The following is a 19,823-nucleotide window of genomic DNA, read 5'->3' as shown; positions in this document are numbered from 1 at the left end:
GGTCATTTCTGAAACCTGATAACTTTCATGTTCTTGCCACTCCCTCAGCAATAGAATTCTCTCCTGATGAGTGTGATGGGGAATTTGGAAATCCATTTTTCTGAGAGATCTAGGATTGGGACCTCTGCTTCTGTTATCAAAGAAGCCCTGTTACATCAGAGCCAAGAAACAGCCTCTTCACCCTTCTCTCTGATTGATTCTAATTCCAGTTTTACTATTATCCCTACAATTCTCTTCATTTGATAAAGTCAACCATTTAGCAGGAAAGGAAAAACTGGCATAACAAGATTACTCAGTGGTTCTTAATGACAGAGTTATTTTATTGAAGATTGAGCCACAGGCTTTAATCTTCCATCTGTGATTGCTGGGCTGTAGGGAAGTGAGGGAATGGCCTTTATTGCTGGGCTGTTGGGGGGGTGGGGCGTCAGTAACAAATGGCCTTCCATCAGTGATTGCTGGGCTGTAGGTGAGTGAGGGAATGGCCTTCCATCAGTCACTGCTGGGTTGTAGGGAGGTTAATAACAAGGTAAAAGTGACAAAGTTTTTGACAAGAGGGATCCCAAAATAAGGTTATTTTGAGTGCAGCCATTACAAAGAATTGACAACACTGACACAGGCTATTAAAGGTGCCATTGTAGAAGTTAGTGCAATGCTATTGCAGCTCAGGGGTCAGAGTTTAGAGTTTGATTTCGATGCCACGTGTAAGGAGTTCGTACATTCTTCCTTTAAGAGTGTGGGTTTCCTCTGGGTGCCCTGGTTTCCTTCCACATTCCAAAGGCGTATAGATTCGTATGTTAATTGATCATTGTAAATTGTCATGTAATTAAGACTTGGATTAAACGGGTGGGTTGCAGCATTGAACAGTACAAGTGCATTGAGGCATGCTGTGAAATTATGTTACTGTGGATTTCCAGTATCCACAGAGATCCTTCTGTTTGTGGCCAACAAATTGAGCACACAGACACCACTTGGGAGTGGGTTTGAGTTTGGGTACTTGTGGCAGAGGAGACCGAGCTCGAGCGGGTGTATGGACAACTGGGAATGTTCGAAGTGTAAGTTAAGAGTAAGAGCCTTCATGAAAAGATGAGAAGTAATTGAATACTGGGCACAGGATATCACACTGAAGATTGGGATTACACCATTCACTATTTTGTTGAACCTTTCAAGTTGTGTAAGATGTGTTGACTGTGAAATGGAGAAAAAATATATGGCAAAAAGAGAAAAAAGTAATGAGCTAGTGTTCCTGGGTTCAATATCCACTGAGAAATCTGATGGCAGAGGGGAAGATGCTGTTCCTAAAACGTTTAGTGTGGGCCTTCAAGGCTCCTGTGCCACCTCCTTAATGATGGCAGTCAGTTCCTTTACAGTTGCAGTAAATGTATCAGAAACATATTGTATATTTTAAAAAGTAGTACAAAAAGAGCACTAAGTAGTAAGGTGGTGTTAATGGACAATTCATAAATCTAATGGCGGAGGAGAAGAGGCTGTTCCTAAAATGTGGAGTATGTGTCTTCAGGAAGCTCTCCAAGTACGCAGGACTGGTCAGCAACTGTCAGCAGGCTGGATGGAGAGCGAGGTGTCTCCCAGTGGAGGTTGGTTGTAGGGGATTCGTAGCCTGTTCTTTAGTTAGAGCCTTCAGCATTTTGGGCATTGAGGGAGAGGAAGAGGAGAGCCATCCGCAGTACCACCGATGCGGCAGAGAGGGCCTCAAGATGGCTGTGGCTCAAAAGAGGGGAGCCATGGAGTCATAAGTAGCTGGCCATCTGGACACAAGCTGGGGTCTGATCAGCCCCGGCTGGGTCACCTGGAGGAGGTTGTATGATGTTGAAAGACCCGAAACACCCGATGATTCCAGGAACATCACTGAAGATGTGTCCAGAAGCATCAATAGATGTATGGACACAGCAGACTCCCTTATCACCTCCCTGCTGGCAGTAATGAGAAGATGGCATGACTTGGGTGGCGAGGTAGTTAACGATGGATGCTGTCTTCTTGTGACATCTCTTTTTGAAGACATCTTCTCTGGTGGGGAGGCTGGTCCCATGATGGAGCTGGCTGAGTGTACAATCCTCTGCAGATTTTTCCAGTCCCATGTATTAGATCATCACCATGTCATGGTGGAGAGGCTTGTGAGTTGCTGAGACCCCATGAGTGGTGCTGTCAGGAGTTTAGCCATCTGGCACTTGGCTAGTAGGGTCACCCATGGCAGAGGTCAAAGGGGAGGTTCCAGACAGACTTCAACAGTGGAGCTGGTAGACACATCACAGTGGCAGTGAAGGTGAAGGAAGACTGTGGCAGTGAAGAGTCCCCAGTCATCATGCACTCCATGCCACTGGTCCCTGGCACTGATCTGTCAAGAGCAATGAGAGGGCTGCCTGTGCATCAGCTTCCCCACGTTAAGCAAAGCCACACCCAGGTGATCTCCATCTCTGTGTGTCCTGTCACCACCTGAAGACCCACCAATAGGAGACATACTTGACTTGTGTGATCATACTACCGCCAGATGGTGATGCAACCAGTCAGAATGCTGTCACAGTTCATCTGTAGAAATTTAATTAAAGTACCATGTTATGCACTTACTAAAACATATTGTTCACAAATTTGGAAGAAGTGTCAGCTTGAATTGAGAAGTGTTACCAATTGAAAACCAGAAGCCTTAAATTGGAATAAATGGTCTTCTCCAGGCTGGAAGGATTGAAGTCATGGAGTATCCCAGGGATCAGATCAGTTCTGTTCTTGTGACCTTGAGAGGTGACGAAATGCAAGGTGTTCAAGTTGATGACACAAAACTGGCTTAAAGGGCAAATTATAGTGAGCATAGAGTGACTTTATAGCAGATCTAGATGAAATGGGTGAAAGTGGAGTTTGATGTGGGATGTGTCATGCAGTTTGGTAAGAGGAATCAAAAGGCAGATTGCTATCTATATGGAAAAGAATTACAAGTGATTAAAGTGTAAAGGAATCTTGTATGAATCATAAAATAATGGCAGTTGCAGATGACACGAAGCTGGGCGGCAGTGTTAGCTGTGAGGAGGATACTAAGAGGATGCAGGGTGACTTGGATAGGTTGGGTGAGTGGGCAAATTCATGGCAGATGCAATTTAATGTAGATAAATGTGAAGTTATCCACTTTGGTGGCAAAAATAGGAAAACAGATTATTATCTGAATGGTGGCCAATTAGGAAAAGGGGAGGTGCAACGAGACCTGGGTGTCATTATACACCAGTCATTGAAAGTGGGCATGCAGGTACAGCAGGCGGTGAAAATGGCGAATGGTATGCTGGCATTTATAGCAAGAGGATTCGAGTACAGGAGCAGGGAGGTACTACTGCAGTTGTACAAGGCCTTTGTGAGACCACAGCTGGAGTATTGTGTGCAGTTTTGGTCCCCTAATCTGAGGAAAGACATCCTTGCCATAGAGGGAGTACAAAGAAGGTTCACCAGATTGATTCCTGGGATGGCAGGACTTTCATATGAAGAAAGACTAGATGAACTAGGCTTGTACTCGTTGGAATTTGGAAGATTGAGGGGGGATCTGATTGAAACGTATAAAATCCTAAAGGGATTGGACAGGCTAGATGCAGGAAGATTGTTCCCGAAGTTGGGGAAGTCCAGAATGAGGGGTCACAGTTTGAGGATAGAGGGGAAGCCTTTTAGGACCGAGATTAGGAAAAACTTCTTCACACAGAGAGTGGTGAATCTGTGGAATTCTCTGCCACAGGAAACAGTTGAGGCCAGTTCATTGGCTATATTTAAGAGGGAGTTGGGTATGGCCCTTGTGGCTAGGGGGATCAGAGGGTATGGAGGGAAGGCTGGTGCAGGGTTCTGAGTTGGATGATCAGCCATGATCATAATAAACGGCGGTGCAGGCTCGAAGGGCCGAATGGCCTACTCCTGCACCTATTTTCTATGTTTTTTATGTTTTCTATGCAACAATGAGTTAGAAGTGAAGATGATATATTCGCCTTTGTTGAAAAGAAGCTGGAGATTAGAAGTGGGTTTATACAGGTGACGCCACACCTGGAGTATTGTGCACAGTTTCGGTGCCCTTTCTTAAAGGATAGAGTTGCATTGGAGGTAATCCAAAAGAGATTCACTTGGCTAATTTCTAAAATGTGCAGATTTGCGTGTCTAGAGTGGCTAAACAAGTTGGATCATGTTTTTGGAGTTTGGAAGAATGAGGAGTAATCATACAAAACCCTAAGAGTACATGACTGGATACATGCCAGTCTCTTCATGATACTTCTAGTGGGGAGAATATCAAATGAGGGGAGATGATTACATGATAAGGGATCAATTATTTAAAATCGAGGGATAAGGAAATTTCTTCTTGGATAGTGATGAATCTCTGGAATTCTCTACCCCAATGAGTTTGCAGGCAGAATTATTTAGAGTGGAGGAAAATAAATATTTGGAAGTTTTTATATAGTCATGAACTTTGGTAGAAGGTATAAAAGCATAGATTATTTTCTAAACAGGTAGAAACTTCAGAAAACAGAGATCTAAATGGACTTGGAAAACCTTGTGCAGAGTTCCCTAAAATTTGAATTATTTGGAGGCTGAATCAGTGGTAAAGAAGGCAAATGCAAAGTTAACCTTTATCTTAAGAGGATTAGAATACAAAGCAAGTATGTAATGATAAGGCTTTCAGGCTTTGGTCAGACTGCCCTTTTTCTAAGAAAGGATGTGCTGGAATTGGAGGGGGCCAGAAGATTGATCCTGGGATCTGTAAAGAGTATGAATTTCAGTTTGTATACTATATACATCCTCTGACATTAAACGGCACCATTGACGTATGGGGAGTGTTTGGCTTTGGAGTTTAGAAGAATCGGGGATCGCATTGAAACATATCAGATATTGAAAGGCCTAGTAGTGGATGTGGAGAAAGTGTTTCCTATAGTGGGGGAGTCTAGTACCAGGGGCACAGTCTCAGAATATAAAAATGTCCCTTTAGAACAGAGATGAGGAGGAATTTATTGCCAGAGGTGATTGTGGAGCTTAAGTCATTGGTATTTAAAGCTGAGGTTGATAGAATCTTGATTAGTAAGGGTGGTGAGAAGGTAGGGAGAATGGAGTTGAGAGGGGACAGTAAATCAGCCATGACGGAATGGTGGAGTGGATTCAATGGACCGAATAGCCTAATTGCACTCCTGTTTCTTGTGGAAAGATCCAGGCATTGAGGGCTATGGGGTCTGGTGTAGACAAATAGTTGAGGTTATATATAATCATTCTGAGGGCCAGGCAGTCACCTCCTGCTATTTTCTTGTATTCGTATGTATTGTGTGTTGTAGCTGAGTATTCCAGTTATTGTTTATTGCCAGTTTCTAATGATCTATCTTTCTTTTTTTCTCTAGATAAAGATTACGACAATGCCATTAAGTATTACACCCAGGCCATCGAGTTGAACTCTGAGAATGCCATTTATTATGGGAATCGTAGTTTGGCATACTTACGGACTGAATGTTATGGCTATGCCTTGTCAGATGCCACCAAAGCGGTGGAGCTGGATAAGAAATACATTAAAGGGTATTATAGGCGAGCAACAGCCAACATGGCACTGGGCAAATTTAAGGCTGCACTGAAAGATTATGAAACGGTGAGTGGAAGTTTATTTAGTTATGTCTGTCTGCTTAGCGATACAATACAGAACAGGTCCTTCCAACCCAGGAAACCGTGTTACCTAGCAACCCACCTATTTAACCCTAGCCTAATCACAGGAAAATTTTAAATGGCAAATTAACTACTAATCAGCACGTCTTTGGTCTGTGAGAGGGAACCAAAGTGCACTGAAGAAACCCACGCTGTCCCGGGGGAACACACAAACTCCTTCAACCCAGATAAGTGTGAGGTGGTTCATTTTGGTAGGTCAAATACGGCAGAATATAGTATTAATGGTAAGACTCTTGGCAGTGTGGAGGATCAAAGGGATCTAGGGGTCAGAGTCCATAGGACACGCAAAGCTGCTGCGCAGGTTGACTTTGTGGTTAAGAAGGCATATGGTGCATTGGCCTTCATCAATCATGGGATTGAGTTTAAGAGCCGAGAGGTGATGTTGCTGCTATATAGGACCCTGGTCAGACCCCACTTGGAGTGCCATGCTCAATTCTGGTCACCTCACTACAGGAAGGATGTGGAAACCATGGAAAGGGTGCAGAGGAGATTAACAAGGATGTTGCCAGGATTGGGGAGCATACTTTATGAGAATAGGTTGAATGAGCTCGGCCTTTTCTCCTTGGAGTGGCGGAGTATGAGAGGTGACCTGATAGAGGTGTACAAAATGATGAGAGGCATTGATTGTGAGGATAGACAGGCTTTTTCCCAGGGCTGAAATGGCTACCACGAGAGGGCAGTTTAGGTGCTTGGAAGTAGGTACAGAGGAGATGTGAGGGGTAAGTTTTTTTTTACAGAGTAGTGAGTGCGTGGTGGTGGAGAAGGATATGATAGGGGCTTTTAAGAGACTCCTGGATAGGTACAAGGAGCTTAAAAAAAAAAAAAAAAAAAAGAAGGGCTCTGGGTAACCCTAGGTAATTTCTAAAGTAAGTACTTGTTCGGCACAGCATTGTGGGCCGAAGGGCCTGTATTGCGCTGTAGGTTTTCTGTGTTTCCTTGCGTGCAGTGCCGGAATTGAACTCCAAACTTCCAACACCCTGAGCTGTAATTGTATCACCCTAACTGCTATGCTACCATGGTGCCCTGCAATGCCCTGAAAATTATCTTTTGAAACATAGGGATCATTTGCATGCAGATTCCTGCATTTTATTGAACACAACAAAACAACCAGACAGACAAAACAACAGCAAACTGCATTTGTGCAGTATGCTTAACATAGGAAAAATATCCCAAGTTTCTTCAGAGCTAGGCAAGAAGAGTAGGGCAGATGATCAAAGCTTAGCCCACAGGATTGGGCTTCAGTAATCAAATTAAATCAAGTTTCCGTATCATTCAACCATACTTGGATACGGCTGAACGAGACAGCATTCCTCTGGGGCCAAAGGTGTAAAGCATACACAGCAAATTCAAAATATTGAGGGGGAGAATTTATGGTGCAGTTCCCATCAATCCAGCCTGTTATTCCACTGATCAGACTCTGGAGGCCAGCACCAGTGAGAGAGGCCAGCTGCTAGCCGAGCATGGATGCCATGTGACACTGCCTCCGGCATCTCCTTATCTGGACTGCAGCAGCAGGCAAGCCTGCGGCTTGAGACCTAGTCCTGATACATCTTACATTATCAGTGTCCAACAGGGTCTTGCGATCGCAAGAGAAACATCCAAGACGGTCACGGTTACACTCTACACTGCTTTTATGCACCAACTCCGATGTTGTCGAGTAGCAGGCAACAACGTGTTCTGCACCCAGGTCAGCTTCTCCGATCCCAGTCCAGTCTGCCAGCCAGCTGCAAAGAACAACAAGCAGTTCACTGATGCGATAGATCTGTTTTACCCGAAGTTCGTGGAGTCCAGTATGGTCTTGCAATCATTTTAAACAAAAAACATTTAACAAAGAAAGGAACACTTTTGGTTGGCCCCCCAAGAGGCCGCTGCGTCCAAAATGCGCTGCCATCTTACTGGAAGTAGTGCTGTAAAGGTTGGAGACAATTTGCAAAGGGGAAGGGAATTCCAGAGCTGAAGGCATGCCATTAGTTGTGAAACACACAAGGTGGTGAGGAATTCAGTGGGGCAGGCTGCATCTATGGAGTGAGGTGGAACAGTCAACATGTGGGCCCAGCCTTTCATCAGGGATGGGAATAAAGAGGGCAGAAACCAGAATGAAAGGTTTCTTTTATTTAGAGATACAGAGTGGAACAGAGGAACAGGCCCTCCTGGGGCAACAATTTGCAAACCCACCTATTTAACACTAGCCTAATCACAGGACAATTTGCCATCTCTACTCTGCAGTGTATGTTTTTGGACTGTGGAAAGGAACTCGTGTTCATGGGGAGAATGTACCAACTCTTTACTGTGCCAGAATTGAACACAAACTGTGGATCTCCTCATGCTGTAATAGCGTTGTGTTAACTGCTATGCTACCACGTTGTGGAGGGAAATAGCATGGGCCATGAGTGATTGGTGAAGTGGAGGGAAGCTGGGAGGTGATGGTGGAAAAGACAAAGGGCTGGAAAAGAAGGAATTTGATGGGAGACAACAGCACATCACTGAATTAAGGGAAGGAGGTTGGGAACAGAGGGAGAAAGGTGTAGGTGATGGGCAGGTTGCGAAGGTGAGGGAGAGGAATGAGAGGGTGAAGGGATGACAGGAATAAAGGAGGAGGAAGAAAGGGGTAGTTACTGGAAGTTAGAGAAATCAATGTTCATACTGTCAGGCAGACTTCCAAATGGGGTGAGGTGTTCCTTTGCCCTGCACCTGGCCTCAGTCTGGCAGTGGAGGAGCCCATGGGCAGAAGTGTCAGTGTGGGAATGGGAAGATCCTGCTCTTACAGCAGACGAGCACAAGTGATTTCTAGCAGTCAGTGTCAGGTCTCTCTGATGTAGGCCAGGCTGCACCAGGAGCACCAGATGCAATAAATGACGCTGATGGATGGACATCTAAAGTGCTCCATCACCCAGAAGGACTGAAAAGGGTACTGAAGGGTGGTGAGTGAGAAGGGGTAGGGCCAGCTACAACACTGCTCTTTTACAGGGGAATCGGTGGAGAGGTTGAGCGGACAAGGGAGTTGTGAAGAGAGCAATGACTGTGGAAAGGGGAAGGGGGAGGAAGACATTGAGTAATTGAGAGCGTAGAGCAGTACATGTCCCTTGACCCACTGTTGTGCCGATCTTTTAACCACCTCCATGATCAATCTATCCTACATAACTCTCCATCTTACTGTTATCCATATGCCTTTTTTGCTCAGCATAACAAAACTTTCAATTTCCAGGTACATTTACATTTCTTCCCCTCACAGATATCAGCTATCAGAACACTTCCATTAAAGTGTAGACATCACCACCACATCCTATACAAAAGCCCTTATTAGTATAGCAGACAGGTTTACATCTACATATTGTATACAGAGATAGAGGAGGTTATATGGAATGAGGCTTTGGAGTATGTTAACTCCTGTTCCATCAATGCCAGGCATTGTTTAATGCAATTTAAAATCCTACATAGACTACATTACTCAAAGGTAAGGGTTCATAAACTATTCCCAGAGGTGTCCCCAATGTGTGAGAAATGCAAGTCCTCGGAGGCAAATTTGTTATCAAGGACAGACTCAAGGAATTTGAAAAAATCTGGCAACCCATTACCGTTGTATTTAGAAGAGACCGACAGCTGAACTTGGGGGGCAGGGGGCGGGCGGTAGGACCTAAACAGCACATATGGGAGAGGTGAGGGGAGGGTAGGGCTGGAAGGGGAAAGGAGACGGGGAGGTAGGGTTTCCTTTGCTTTTTGCTTGTTTACTATACATACATTCATTTGATTTTCATTATGTTGTAAGAAAGAAAAAAAAGCATTGTACTTTAGGACATTGTCGGTTGTGGTTATGCTGATGTTGCTTCACAATAAAAATATTTGAAACAACTACATCTACATATTGTAGAAAAGGTTGCCATGTTTTATGAAAACTATTTGTTTTTGAGTGTACCATACATGTTTAAAAAGTCCAAAGGAATGTATTCCATGATTAATTTATGCCAGCCGGAAAGTCCAGGGGCCTTATCACATATCCAACAAAGTAAAATATTCTTCCTTGCACACAAAGTCAGGATATTGAAAAGTTTCTTCTGATGTGCATTAATAATACGAGTGCTGGGTAAGCCTAAGAGAAAAGACACTGGGTCCAGTTCAAGCTCCATCTTCAGAATCTTTTCCATTTCACCCAAAATACCACTCCAGTATGCCTGAAGTTTGGAACAAGTCCAAAAACAATGGGTGAGAGTTCCGGTATTTCCTTTATATTTAGAGCACATTGGAGAAACCCCTGTCTTAAATTTCGAGAGATGATCTGGAGTCAGATGAGCTCTATGCAGAATTTTGAGTTGCAATGCTTTAGTTCTATTACAAACTGAAATTTTCTTTGCATTATCACAGATGTCTTCCCATGTTTCAGCTGTAATTTCTACTCCCAGCTCTCCCTCCCAATTGCTCAGCCTCTCCACAAGAACATTCCCTCAGGATGCTGTAAAAAGTACTGATGGAGACTTCATCTTTAGAACAGGACCCTCTTTTCTATGTCAGAACTATAGAAATCAGTTAATGATGCAAACATGAGGAAATCTGCAGATGCTGGAAGTTCAAGCAACACATAAAAAATGCTGGTGAACGCAGCAGGCCAGGCAGCATGTATAGGTAGAGGTACAGTTGATGTTTCGGGCCGAGACCCTTTGTCAGGATGTTTGTTTTTTTCTATATATAATCTCTTATCTGAAAGAAACGAAAAAGGTCCTTGCTGGGTATGTTGAATTTCTGTACTATTTGACTAAAAGACATCATCGTTCCTTCATCAAACAAGTCTCCTAGATGGAAAATACCCTTAGAAACCCAAAGTTTAAATCCAGGATCCAGTATGCCAGGCTAAAAATCTGGACTGTTGGTTATTGGAGTGAAGGGTAATATTTTTGGTAGCGCAGCAAAAATATCACCCATACGTCTGTCTAATGTATCAGCCTCTACCACCATCTGTGGAACGGCCTTCCTTGTATCCACCACCTCCCAGTACTTTCGACTAATCACCTTAAAACTATGCTCTTTTAATAGCCATTTTCACTGGGAAAAGTCTCTTGTACATCTCTTTCAAGTCACCTCTCGTCCTCCTTTGCTTCAAAGAGAAAAGCCCTAGCTCGCTTATCCTCTCTTCATAGGACATGCTCGCTAATCCAGGTAACATCCTGGTAAATCTCCTCACTTTTGATTTGGATTATTGCGTAGGCTGAACTGACGATGCACACCTTTGGGTGTTGTGAGACCACATCTGGAATATTGTGTACAGTTTTGGTCTCCAAATTTGAGTAAGGACATTCTAGCTATTGAGGGAGTGCAGCGTAGGTTCACGAGGTTAATTCCTAGAATGGCGGGACTGTCATATGTTGAAAGATTGGAGCGACTGGGTTGTATACTCTGGAATTTAGAAGGATGAGAGGGGATCTGATTAAAACATATAAGATTATTAGGGGATTGGACAAGCTAGAGGCAGGAAACATGAGGCCACAGTTTAAGAATAAGGGGTAGACAATTTAGAACAGAGTTAAAGAAGAGCTTTTTCACATGCTCTCATGAAGAAGATCTCCCTCATGTTCCCCTTAAGCATTTTACCTTTCACCTTTAATCTATAACTTCTAGTTTTAGTCCCACCCAACCTCACTGGAAAAATGCAGTCACCATCTCTATGACCCTCATAATTTTGTACACCTCTATCAAATATCACTCAGTCTCCTATGCTCCAAGGTATATAGCCCTAACCTATTCTTTCTTTCCCTACAACTTGTGTCCTTGAGTCTTGGCTACAGCCTTGTAAATTCTCTCTATCTTTCTTGTAGGTAAGTGCAGGAACTGTACACAATACTCTACATTTGGTATAGAACAGTTTTTTGCCCGGTTAACTTTACTATGTTTCTTTACCAGAAATCAACCAATCTTATATTTAAGATTATGTGTACGTAATCTCAGAAACAGCTTCATCCAGATGTGTTGTGACGCTCATCTTCGCAGTGTTGGCTGCTGTGGGATGGGGAAACCAGTCATTTTAGAGTCTAGTAGAGTTGCTATGTAAGCTCATTTTCACTGCAAATTGCTTGTTTCAATAACACTATCAGTGATGTGCAAAAGTATTTTATACTGTTCCTAAAAACGGACATTATTCATGGTATGGAAATTTTGTAGAGTGTGATCTCTCAAAATTGGTGACAATGCAGCAACAATAATCTCCAGCTAAGAATCTTCACCAAGCAACACAAGGATCTGTTAGAACAGCTTTGGTTGTTGGTTCTGCAGAGTAATTACATAATGTGCAGTTACTCTGCAAAATAATTGAGTTTCCACCACTCTCTGTAAAAAGTAGGAATCTGGATTCTGTCATTTTAAAGATTAGCAACACCCATCATAGTTGCTGGTGAGCGCAGCAGGCCAGGCAGCATCTCTAGGAAGAGGTACAGTCGACGTTTCGGGCCGAGACCCTTTGTCAGGACTAACTGAAGGAAGAGCTAGTAAGAGATTTGAAAGTGGTAGGGGGAGATCCAAAATGATAGGAGAAGACAGGAGGGGGAGGGATGGAGCCAAGATCTGGACAGGTGATTGGCAAAAGGGATATGAGAGGATCACGGGACAGGAGGCCCAGGGAGAAGGAAAAGGGGGAAGGGGGGAAAACCCAGAGGATGGGCAAGGGGTATAGTCAGAGGGAGAAAAAGGAGAGAGAGAGAAAGAATGTGTGTATATAAATAAATAACAGATGGGGTACAAGTGGGAGGTGGGGCATTAGCAGAAGTTAGAGAAGTCAGTGTTCATGCCATCAGGTTGGAGGCTACCCAGACGGAATATAAGGTGTTGTTCCTCCAACCTGAGTGTGGCTTCATCTTTACAGTAGAGGAGGCGGTGGATAGACATGTCAGAATGAGAATGGGAATGGGATGTGGAATTAAAATGTGTGGCCACTGGGAGATCCTGCTTTCTCTGGCGGACAGAGCGTAGGTGTTCAGCAAAGCGATCACCCAGTCTGTGTCGGGTCGCGCCAATATATAGAAGGCCACATCGGGAGCACCGGACGCAGTATGTCACCCCAGCCGACTCACAGGTGAAGTGTCGCCTCATCTGGAAGGACTGTCTGGGGCCCTGAATGGTGGTAAGGGAGGAAGTGTAAGGGCATGTGTAGCACTTGTTCCGCTTACAAGGATAAGTGCCAGGAGGGAGATCAGTGGGGAGGGATGGGGGGGGACAAATGGACAAGGGAGTTGCGTAGGGAGCGATCCCTGCGGAAAGCGGGGAGGGGGAGTTACGGAGAATAATATGTTGGACATATTATTGGACCCCCCCCCCCCACCACTTTCAAATCTCTTGCTAGCTCTTCAGTTAGTCCTGATGAAGAGTCTCGGCCGGAAACGTCAACTGTACCTCTTCCTAGAGATGCTGCCTGGCCTGCTGCGCTCACCAGCAACTTTGATGTATGTTGCTTGAATTTCCAGCATCTGCAGAATTCCTCGTGTTTACAATTTTAAAAATTAGCTTTATTTGTCAAACACACATTGAAACATGCAGTGAAGGACGTAATTTTCATCAGCGACTAACACAGTCTGAGGAAGTGCTGGAGTAGCATGCAAGTGTCGCCATGCTGTTAATGCCAACACAGCGTGCCCACAACTTACTGATCCTAACCCAGACATCTTTGGAATGTGGGAGGAAACTGCAGCACCCGGGGGAATTCCACGCAGTCATGGGAAAAACATACGAACTCCTAACAGATGACGGGAATTGAATTCTGTTCACTGTGAAGTATTGCACTAACCTCTAGGCTATCATGGTATTCTAAATTCTACTGTTTCCTTAAAATCATTTTACTTTCTGCAATCAATTGTGTGTTTTCAGAGGTTTGTTTCAGCTTCAAAACTTTTTTTTTCCAAGATGAGTTTTTTTTTTCCTCTTGTGTATGCAATTAGCCATAAACACTCCCTACCAGGAGTTCTGCCATTAATATTTAAACATGGCTGCTTGTGAGGTCAGATTATAAATTTGTGAAATTCAGAGAGAGGGAGTTAATAATTTGACAAAGACTTGCTTTGATGGGGAGGGGTGATTGTTCATCAGAACAGAGCAAAACATTTAAAAATATATATTAAAAATTACTATTAAAATGTATGTATAAAAAATTAAATGAATAAGTAGTGCAGAAAGAAAGTTGGTTTGCTTCAGTCAAAGATAATTGGCGGGTCGGCTTTTTTGAACTACGCTCCTAAACTGGAATTTAATACCTAAAGCAATAAGAAATGCAGACTCTGACACTTTTAAACACCAGCTCAAAACCTTGATTTAGCTTGCTTTTAAGTAACACTTTAGTTTTTTGTTTTTAATTATAGTTTATTTTATTTTCATGTTTGCATGTTATCCCATTGTAAATCACTTTGAACTACATTGTATGAAGAATGCTCTATAAATAAGTTATTTTTGTTTCTCAGCTCAGGCTGGTAAAACCTGAGGTACAGGCATAGCTAAGTGCACTTATTTTTCAATTGCTAGGAACTTTCAGACTATTCTTGTGGCCTTCTGGAGATTTGGATAAATATTGCTGTTGGTGTAATTGGTTTAATACTATTGTATAGTGACTTTGGGATGATACTAGTTGTAGATTTTACCATTGGGACAATGTATACCCTGTTCATGTTCCATAGTCTCAATTTCCTCTCTTAATTCAACATATTTCTGGTGTTTTTCACAGTTTGATTTCAGTATGTGCTATATCTATTAAATAAGTTGTTCTTGTTTGTTTATCCTGTAATATTATATCCAGATGGTTATTATGGATTATCCTATCTGTAATAATGGATTGGTTGTAATATAATTTGCAGGACTATGACTCTAAAACTGGATCAGGCTTATATTTATTGTAAGGTATGGTTTATTTTGTGAGTTTGTATTTTAAAGCAAGGTTTTGGTGAAAGATGTTTGCTACTTGATTGTGCCTGTGTTAGTAATCAGATTGAGTTAAACTGCTGTAGGACCCTGAAATGTGCTGTATTTTTTTCTGGTTTCTCTTGGTATTTTCTGCATTTACTATCCTGAATTTCTTGGTCTTTGAATGTAATTTTGTTTTTTTTAACCTCTTGGTCCTGTATTGCTGCAAGGAGCCCCTCTGTTTCTGGGAAGAGGTATCCAGCTCTGAGCCAGGCATTCGATGCTTCCTTGTCCACATCTACTCTGCTCAGACCATGGGGATATCTCCCATGGAGGGTCATGCTCTTTCATTGGTTAACTTTTTCTTCTTCTTTTCTCTATGTTCTATCATTTAGGTTTTGTGGTGTGTACTTATCAGAATTGCATATAGTTACGTCCCATGCTGATTCCTGTTTTTGTTGATGAAAGTATATCCTCCCTTAAGTTTTATCTGATTTGTGTAAATTATTTTTTTTCTCTGTTATTCCTTTTCCTTCTGTCCTAGGTAATGTAAATCTAAGTGAGTTTGAGTGTACCTAGTGTTTTCTAAAATTTGTCATTTCAGTTCTTGTTTTTCTTTGCAAATTTTCCAGATTGGTTTTGGACCAAGATATTATTCCTAAGGAGTACATTAATATGGGTACATCAGAAGTGTTTATTGCCTTTGTTATATTTTTACTATTGTGCTCTGTTGGATATTCTTAAGCCTTGAAGTAAATTCTGTCAAAAGTTTTCCCTTTATCGCAGTATGATCTATTTTCTTTGCTTGTTGATATCCCAGATATTTAAATATTTCATATGTATCCATCAGTTATATTGTGTTCTGCCAAACTCACTTATATTCTACTAGCTCTGTTGTACCTTTCCTTGTGTTTAATGTTCTGGACTTATCTAGTCCAAAGTTCATGTTTGTTTTTTAGAAAATAGTTCTACTATTTGAATTAATTGCTTTAGCTTTACCGATGGAGTGTACAATATCAAATCATCCATACTTAGGTGTGCCAAAGTATAATTTGTTTATCTCTGATTTGATACCCTATTTTCATCTTGCACAGTAAATCAGAGCGGGTTTAAAGCTAGACAAAACCATAATGGGTTCAGAGTCACCCTGGGAAATGCTTTGTTTTATTTTGATAACAATGATTCTTTTTTGGTTGGTGTGTACCTAATTTGATTAGGGAGCTTAAGGTAAAGGAATCCTTACGAGGCAGTTATCATATGATGGAATTCACCCTGCACTTTGAAAGGGAGAAGATGAAGTCTGATGTATCCATATTACAGTGAAGTAAAAGGAATTACTGAGCCATGAAAGAGGAGCTGGCCGAAGCTGACTGGAAGGGGTCACTATCAGGGACGATGACAGAACAGCAGCGGCTGGTGTTTCTGGGAGCAACTTGGAAGGCACAGAATAGATATATACCAAATATGAAGACTTATTTTAAAGGGAAGATGAAGCAACCGTGACTGGGAAGGGAAGCCAGAAAAGCATTAAAGCAAAAGAGGGGGCATATAATGTAGCAAAAATTAGTGGGAAGTTAGAATAGTTGGGTAGCTTTTAAAAAGCAGCAGAAGGCAGCTAAAAAGTATAAAGTATAAAAAGCCATAAGGAGCGAAAAGATGAAATATGAAGGAAAGTAAGCCAAATAAATAAAATGATAGTAAAAGTTTTTTTAAAGATATTTAAAGAATAAAAGATGCAAGAATGGATATTGGTCTACTGGAAAATGATGCTGGAAGTTTAGTACTGGGGGACAAAAATTGCGGATGAACTTGAGTATTTTAGTATTTTGTGTCAGTCTTCACTATGGAAGACACTAACAGAAACTTGAGAGTGTGAAATGGCAAATGTGACTGTAGTTGCTATTACCAATGAGAAGCTAAAATTTCTGAAGGTAGATAAGTCACCTGGATGAGATTGCCTACACACGAAGGTTCTGAAGAAGGTAGCTGAAGAGATTGTGGAGGCATTAGTAATGATCATTAAAGAATTGCTGGATTATGGAATGGTTCTGGAGGACTGAAAAATTGCAAATATCACTCCACTCTTCAAGAAGGGAGAGAGGCAGAAGAGAGGAAATTATAAGCCAGTTAGTCTGACTTCAGTGATTGGGAAAAGATGTTGGAGTTCATTATTAAGGATGAGGTTTCAGAGTAGTTGGAGGCATATGATAAAATAAGCCAAAGTCAGAATGGTTTCCTTAAGGGAAAAGCTTGCCTGACAAATCTGTTTGTTGGAATTCTTTGTGGAAATAACAGGCAGGATAGACAAAGGAGTCAGTGGATATTGTTTATTTGTTTTTTTTTCAGAAGACCTTTGACAAGGTGCTGCATATAAGGCTGCTTAAGATAAGAACCCATGGTATAACAGGAAAGATACTCCACGGATAGAGCGTTGGCTGATTGGCAGGAGGCAGAGTGGGAATAAAGGGAGTCTTATTGTGTGCCGGTAACTAGTGGTGTTCCACAGTCAAGTCAAGTCAAATTTATTTGTATAGCACATTTTAAAAACAACCCACATTGACCAAAGTGCTGTACAGATCAGAGTAGATAGCTAAAATCACAAATACAAGAAACACGGGCATAACCAACAAGGCAAACAGCTTACAGGCACAGAAGAAACAACACAAGGGTCTGGGCACAAGCCAAAAATCAGCCACATCAGGAGGATTCAACCGCTAGTGAATAAAGGTAAGTTTTGAGCCTGGATTTAAAAGAGTCGATGGAGGGGGCAGATCTGATAGGGAGGGGAATGCTGTTCCACAGTCTAAGGGCTACAATAGCAAAGGCGCGGTCACCCCTGAGCTTAAATTTAGATCGCGGGACAGCCAGGAGCCCCAAGTCAGCTGACCTGAGGGACTTGGAAGTAGAATAAGGGGTTAGAAGGTCTGTGATATGGGGCGGGGGGGCAGCCCATTTAGGGCTTTATAAACAAACAGCAGAATCTTAAAATCAATTCTGAACCGTACTGGCAGCCAGCGGAGGGAGGCCAGGATAGGAGTATATGATCCCTCTTCTGGGCACCTGTCAGGAGCCTGGTTGTGGCGTTCTGGACCAGTTGCAGGTGGGACAGGGATGACTGACTAATCCCAGTATACAGGGAGTTGCAATCGTCCAAGCGGAAGGATATAAGGGCGTGGATGACTTTCTCAAGATCTTTGAAAGAGAGAAATGGCTTGATTTGGGCAATAGTACAAAGCTGGAAAAACTGGCTTTTACTACTGCATTAACTTGCTTGTCAAACTTAAAGGTGGAATCAAATATCACAACAAGGATTTAACATGGGGTTTGACAAGGGTGGACAAGTTACCAAAACTGTTGATAATCACCTTGATGGAGTCAGGGGGGCCAAATAGGACAACTTCAGACTTGCCTTCATTCAGCTGCAGGAAGTTTTGTGCCATCCAACACTTTATGTCCTCAGGGCAGTTCATGAGGCTGGTTAGTTTTGACTGGTCATTTGGTTTCAATGGGGATGAAGATGTGTCTCGTGAGCATAACAGTGGAAAGAAATGTTGTATTTTTGAATGATTGGGGTTGATGTTGGGACCTTTTTACATTGTATGTCAATGATTTGGGTAACAGAATTGATGGCTGTGGCAATGGCCAAGTTTGTGGACGATATTAAAATAAGTGGAAGGGCAGGTAGTAGTGAGGAAGCAGAGGAGCTTCAAAAGGACTTTGATTAGGAGAAGTGGCAGATGGAATACAGTATTGGGAAGTGTATTGTCATACACTTTGGTAGAAGGAGTAAAAGCATAGACAATTTTCTAACTGAAGAAAAATTCAAGTATCTAAGGTGCAAAGGACTTGGAGTGCTTGTACAGGATCCCTGAAAGGTTAACTTGCAGGTTGAGTTGATTATAAGGAAGGCAAATGCAATGTTAGCATTCATTTTGAGAGGACTAGAATATTAAGAGCAAGGATTTAATGCTGAAGCTTTATAAGGCATTGGCCAGAGCACACTTGGAGTATTGTGAACAATTTTAAGCCCATTATCTTTGAACAAATGTGCTGACATTGCTGAGAGTCCAAAGGAGGTGCACGAGAATGATTCCGGGAATAAGAGTTAACATATGTAGAACATTTGATGGTTCGAGGCCTTGTTACGTACCCCGTAACTGGGTTGCCAACCCAGCTGAAATAGACCACGTGTTGGAGTCTGGATTACTGGAAGCTAATCAAGTTTTATTAAAGAAATAAGTAACACAGTACTCTAATCGTAAGGATATAAATGCAACAGGTTAGCAATGATAAAAGACACATGTACACAGAACTAGGGCAATAGGAATCAACCAAGCTCTATCGCAGCCTAGGGGTAAAATGATCAGTCTCAAGTGACGCAGAGTTCAGTTCAGTTTAGTACAGTTCGCAGTAATCGCTGTTGTGCCGTTGGGGAGAGAGAGAGAATGCTAATTTGATTCAGCGGACCTTTGATGTTCACAGCTGGTTTCGGGCGGACCCTTTTATGTCTTCTGTGGTCACCGACTGTGATCCCTCCGTTCTGGATACGACCGTTCTTCCGCAGAGAACCCGGCACACAGGCAAGGGCGGACACACACACCAGGTTCCCACCGATCGTACCCTTTTCACCCTGTGCGTCTATGGTCGGTTCCCGTGACCAGACCTCCAAACACCTACCAACTTGTGGGGGCACACCGCTCTTCCAGGATCTTGTTATCTCGTGGTGTGTGTCGTGCCTTAGCGAACCTGTTCTATTTATCCCCCTGCTGGGGTATCGCCTTTTGAATGTTTCTCCATTGTCTCACTTATCTCTCTCTCTCATTAGCATGAATCTTCTGATAACCTGGTTTTTCGTCACAGCCTGTACTCGCAGGGATTTAAAAGAGTGAGTGGGATCTCATTGAAACCTACTGAATATGAAAGGCTGAGATGGAGTGGTTGTGGATACGATGTTTCCTATAGTGAGCGAGTCTAGGACTGGAGGGCACAGCCTCAGAATAGAAGGGCATCCATTTAGAACAGAGATGAGGAATTTCTGTAGCCAGCGGCTGGTGAGTCTAAGGAATTGATTGTCACAGACAGCCGTGGAAGTCATCATTGAGTATATCAAAGTATAGGTTGATAGGTTCCTGAGTAGTCAGGTCGTCCCAAGGTTACAGAGCTAATGGAATTGAGAAGGATAATACATTAGCCATGATGGAATTACGAAGCAGGCTGAATGGACCAAATGGCCCAGTTCTGCTGCTGTGTCTGATGGGATCCTGTTAGTTTAGTGTAGGAATGCTATT

The 19,823-nt window shown here is 42.6% G+C and overlaps 1 protein-coding gene across 1 annotated transcript in view; it reads left to right on the top strand.

Annotated features, from left to right (window-relative positions):
- ppp5c (protein phosphatase 5, catalytic subunit) overlaps positions 1-19,823 on the top strand; it is a 95,807-nt gene that overhangs the window by 14,460 nt on the left and 61,524 nt on the right. Inside the window, exon 2 of the mRNA XM_063060343.1 lies at positions 5,355-5,596. Within this exon, the coding sequence (XP_062916413.1) occupies positions 5,355-5,596 (242 nt within the window). The remainder of the gene's footprint in view (positions 1-5,354; positions 5,597-19,823) is intronic.

This window comes from Mobula hypostoma, chromosome 10 (genome assembly GCF_963921235.1).
Source record: "Mobula hypostoma chromosome 10, sMobHyp1.1, whole genome shotgun sequence".
NCBI lineage: Eukaryota > Metazoa > Chordata > Chondrichthyes > Myliobatiformes > Myliobatidae > Mobula > Mobula hypostoma.
Note: the sequence above shows the minus strand (reverse complement) of the source record. Positions and strands in the feature narration are given on the sequence as shown.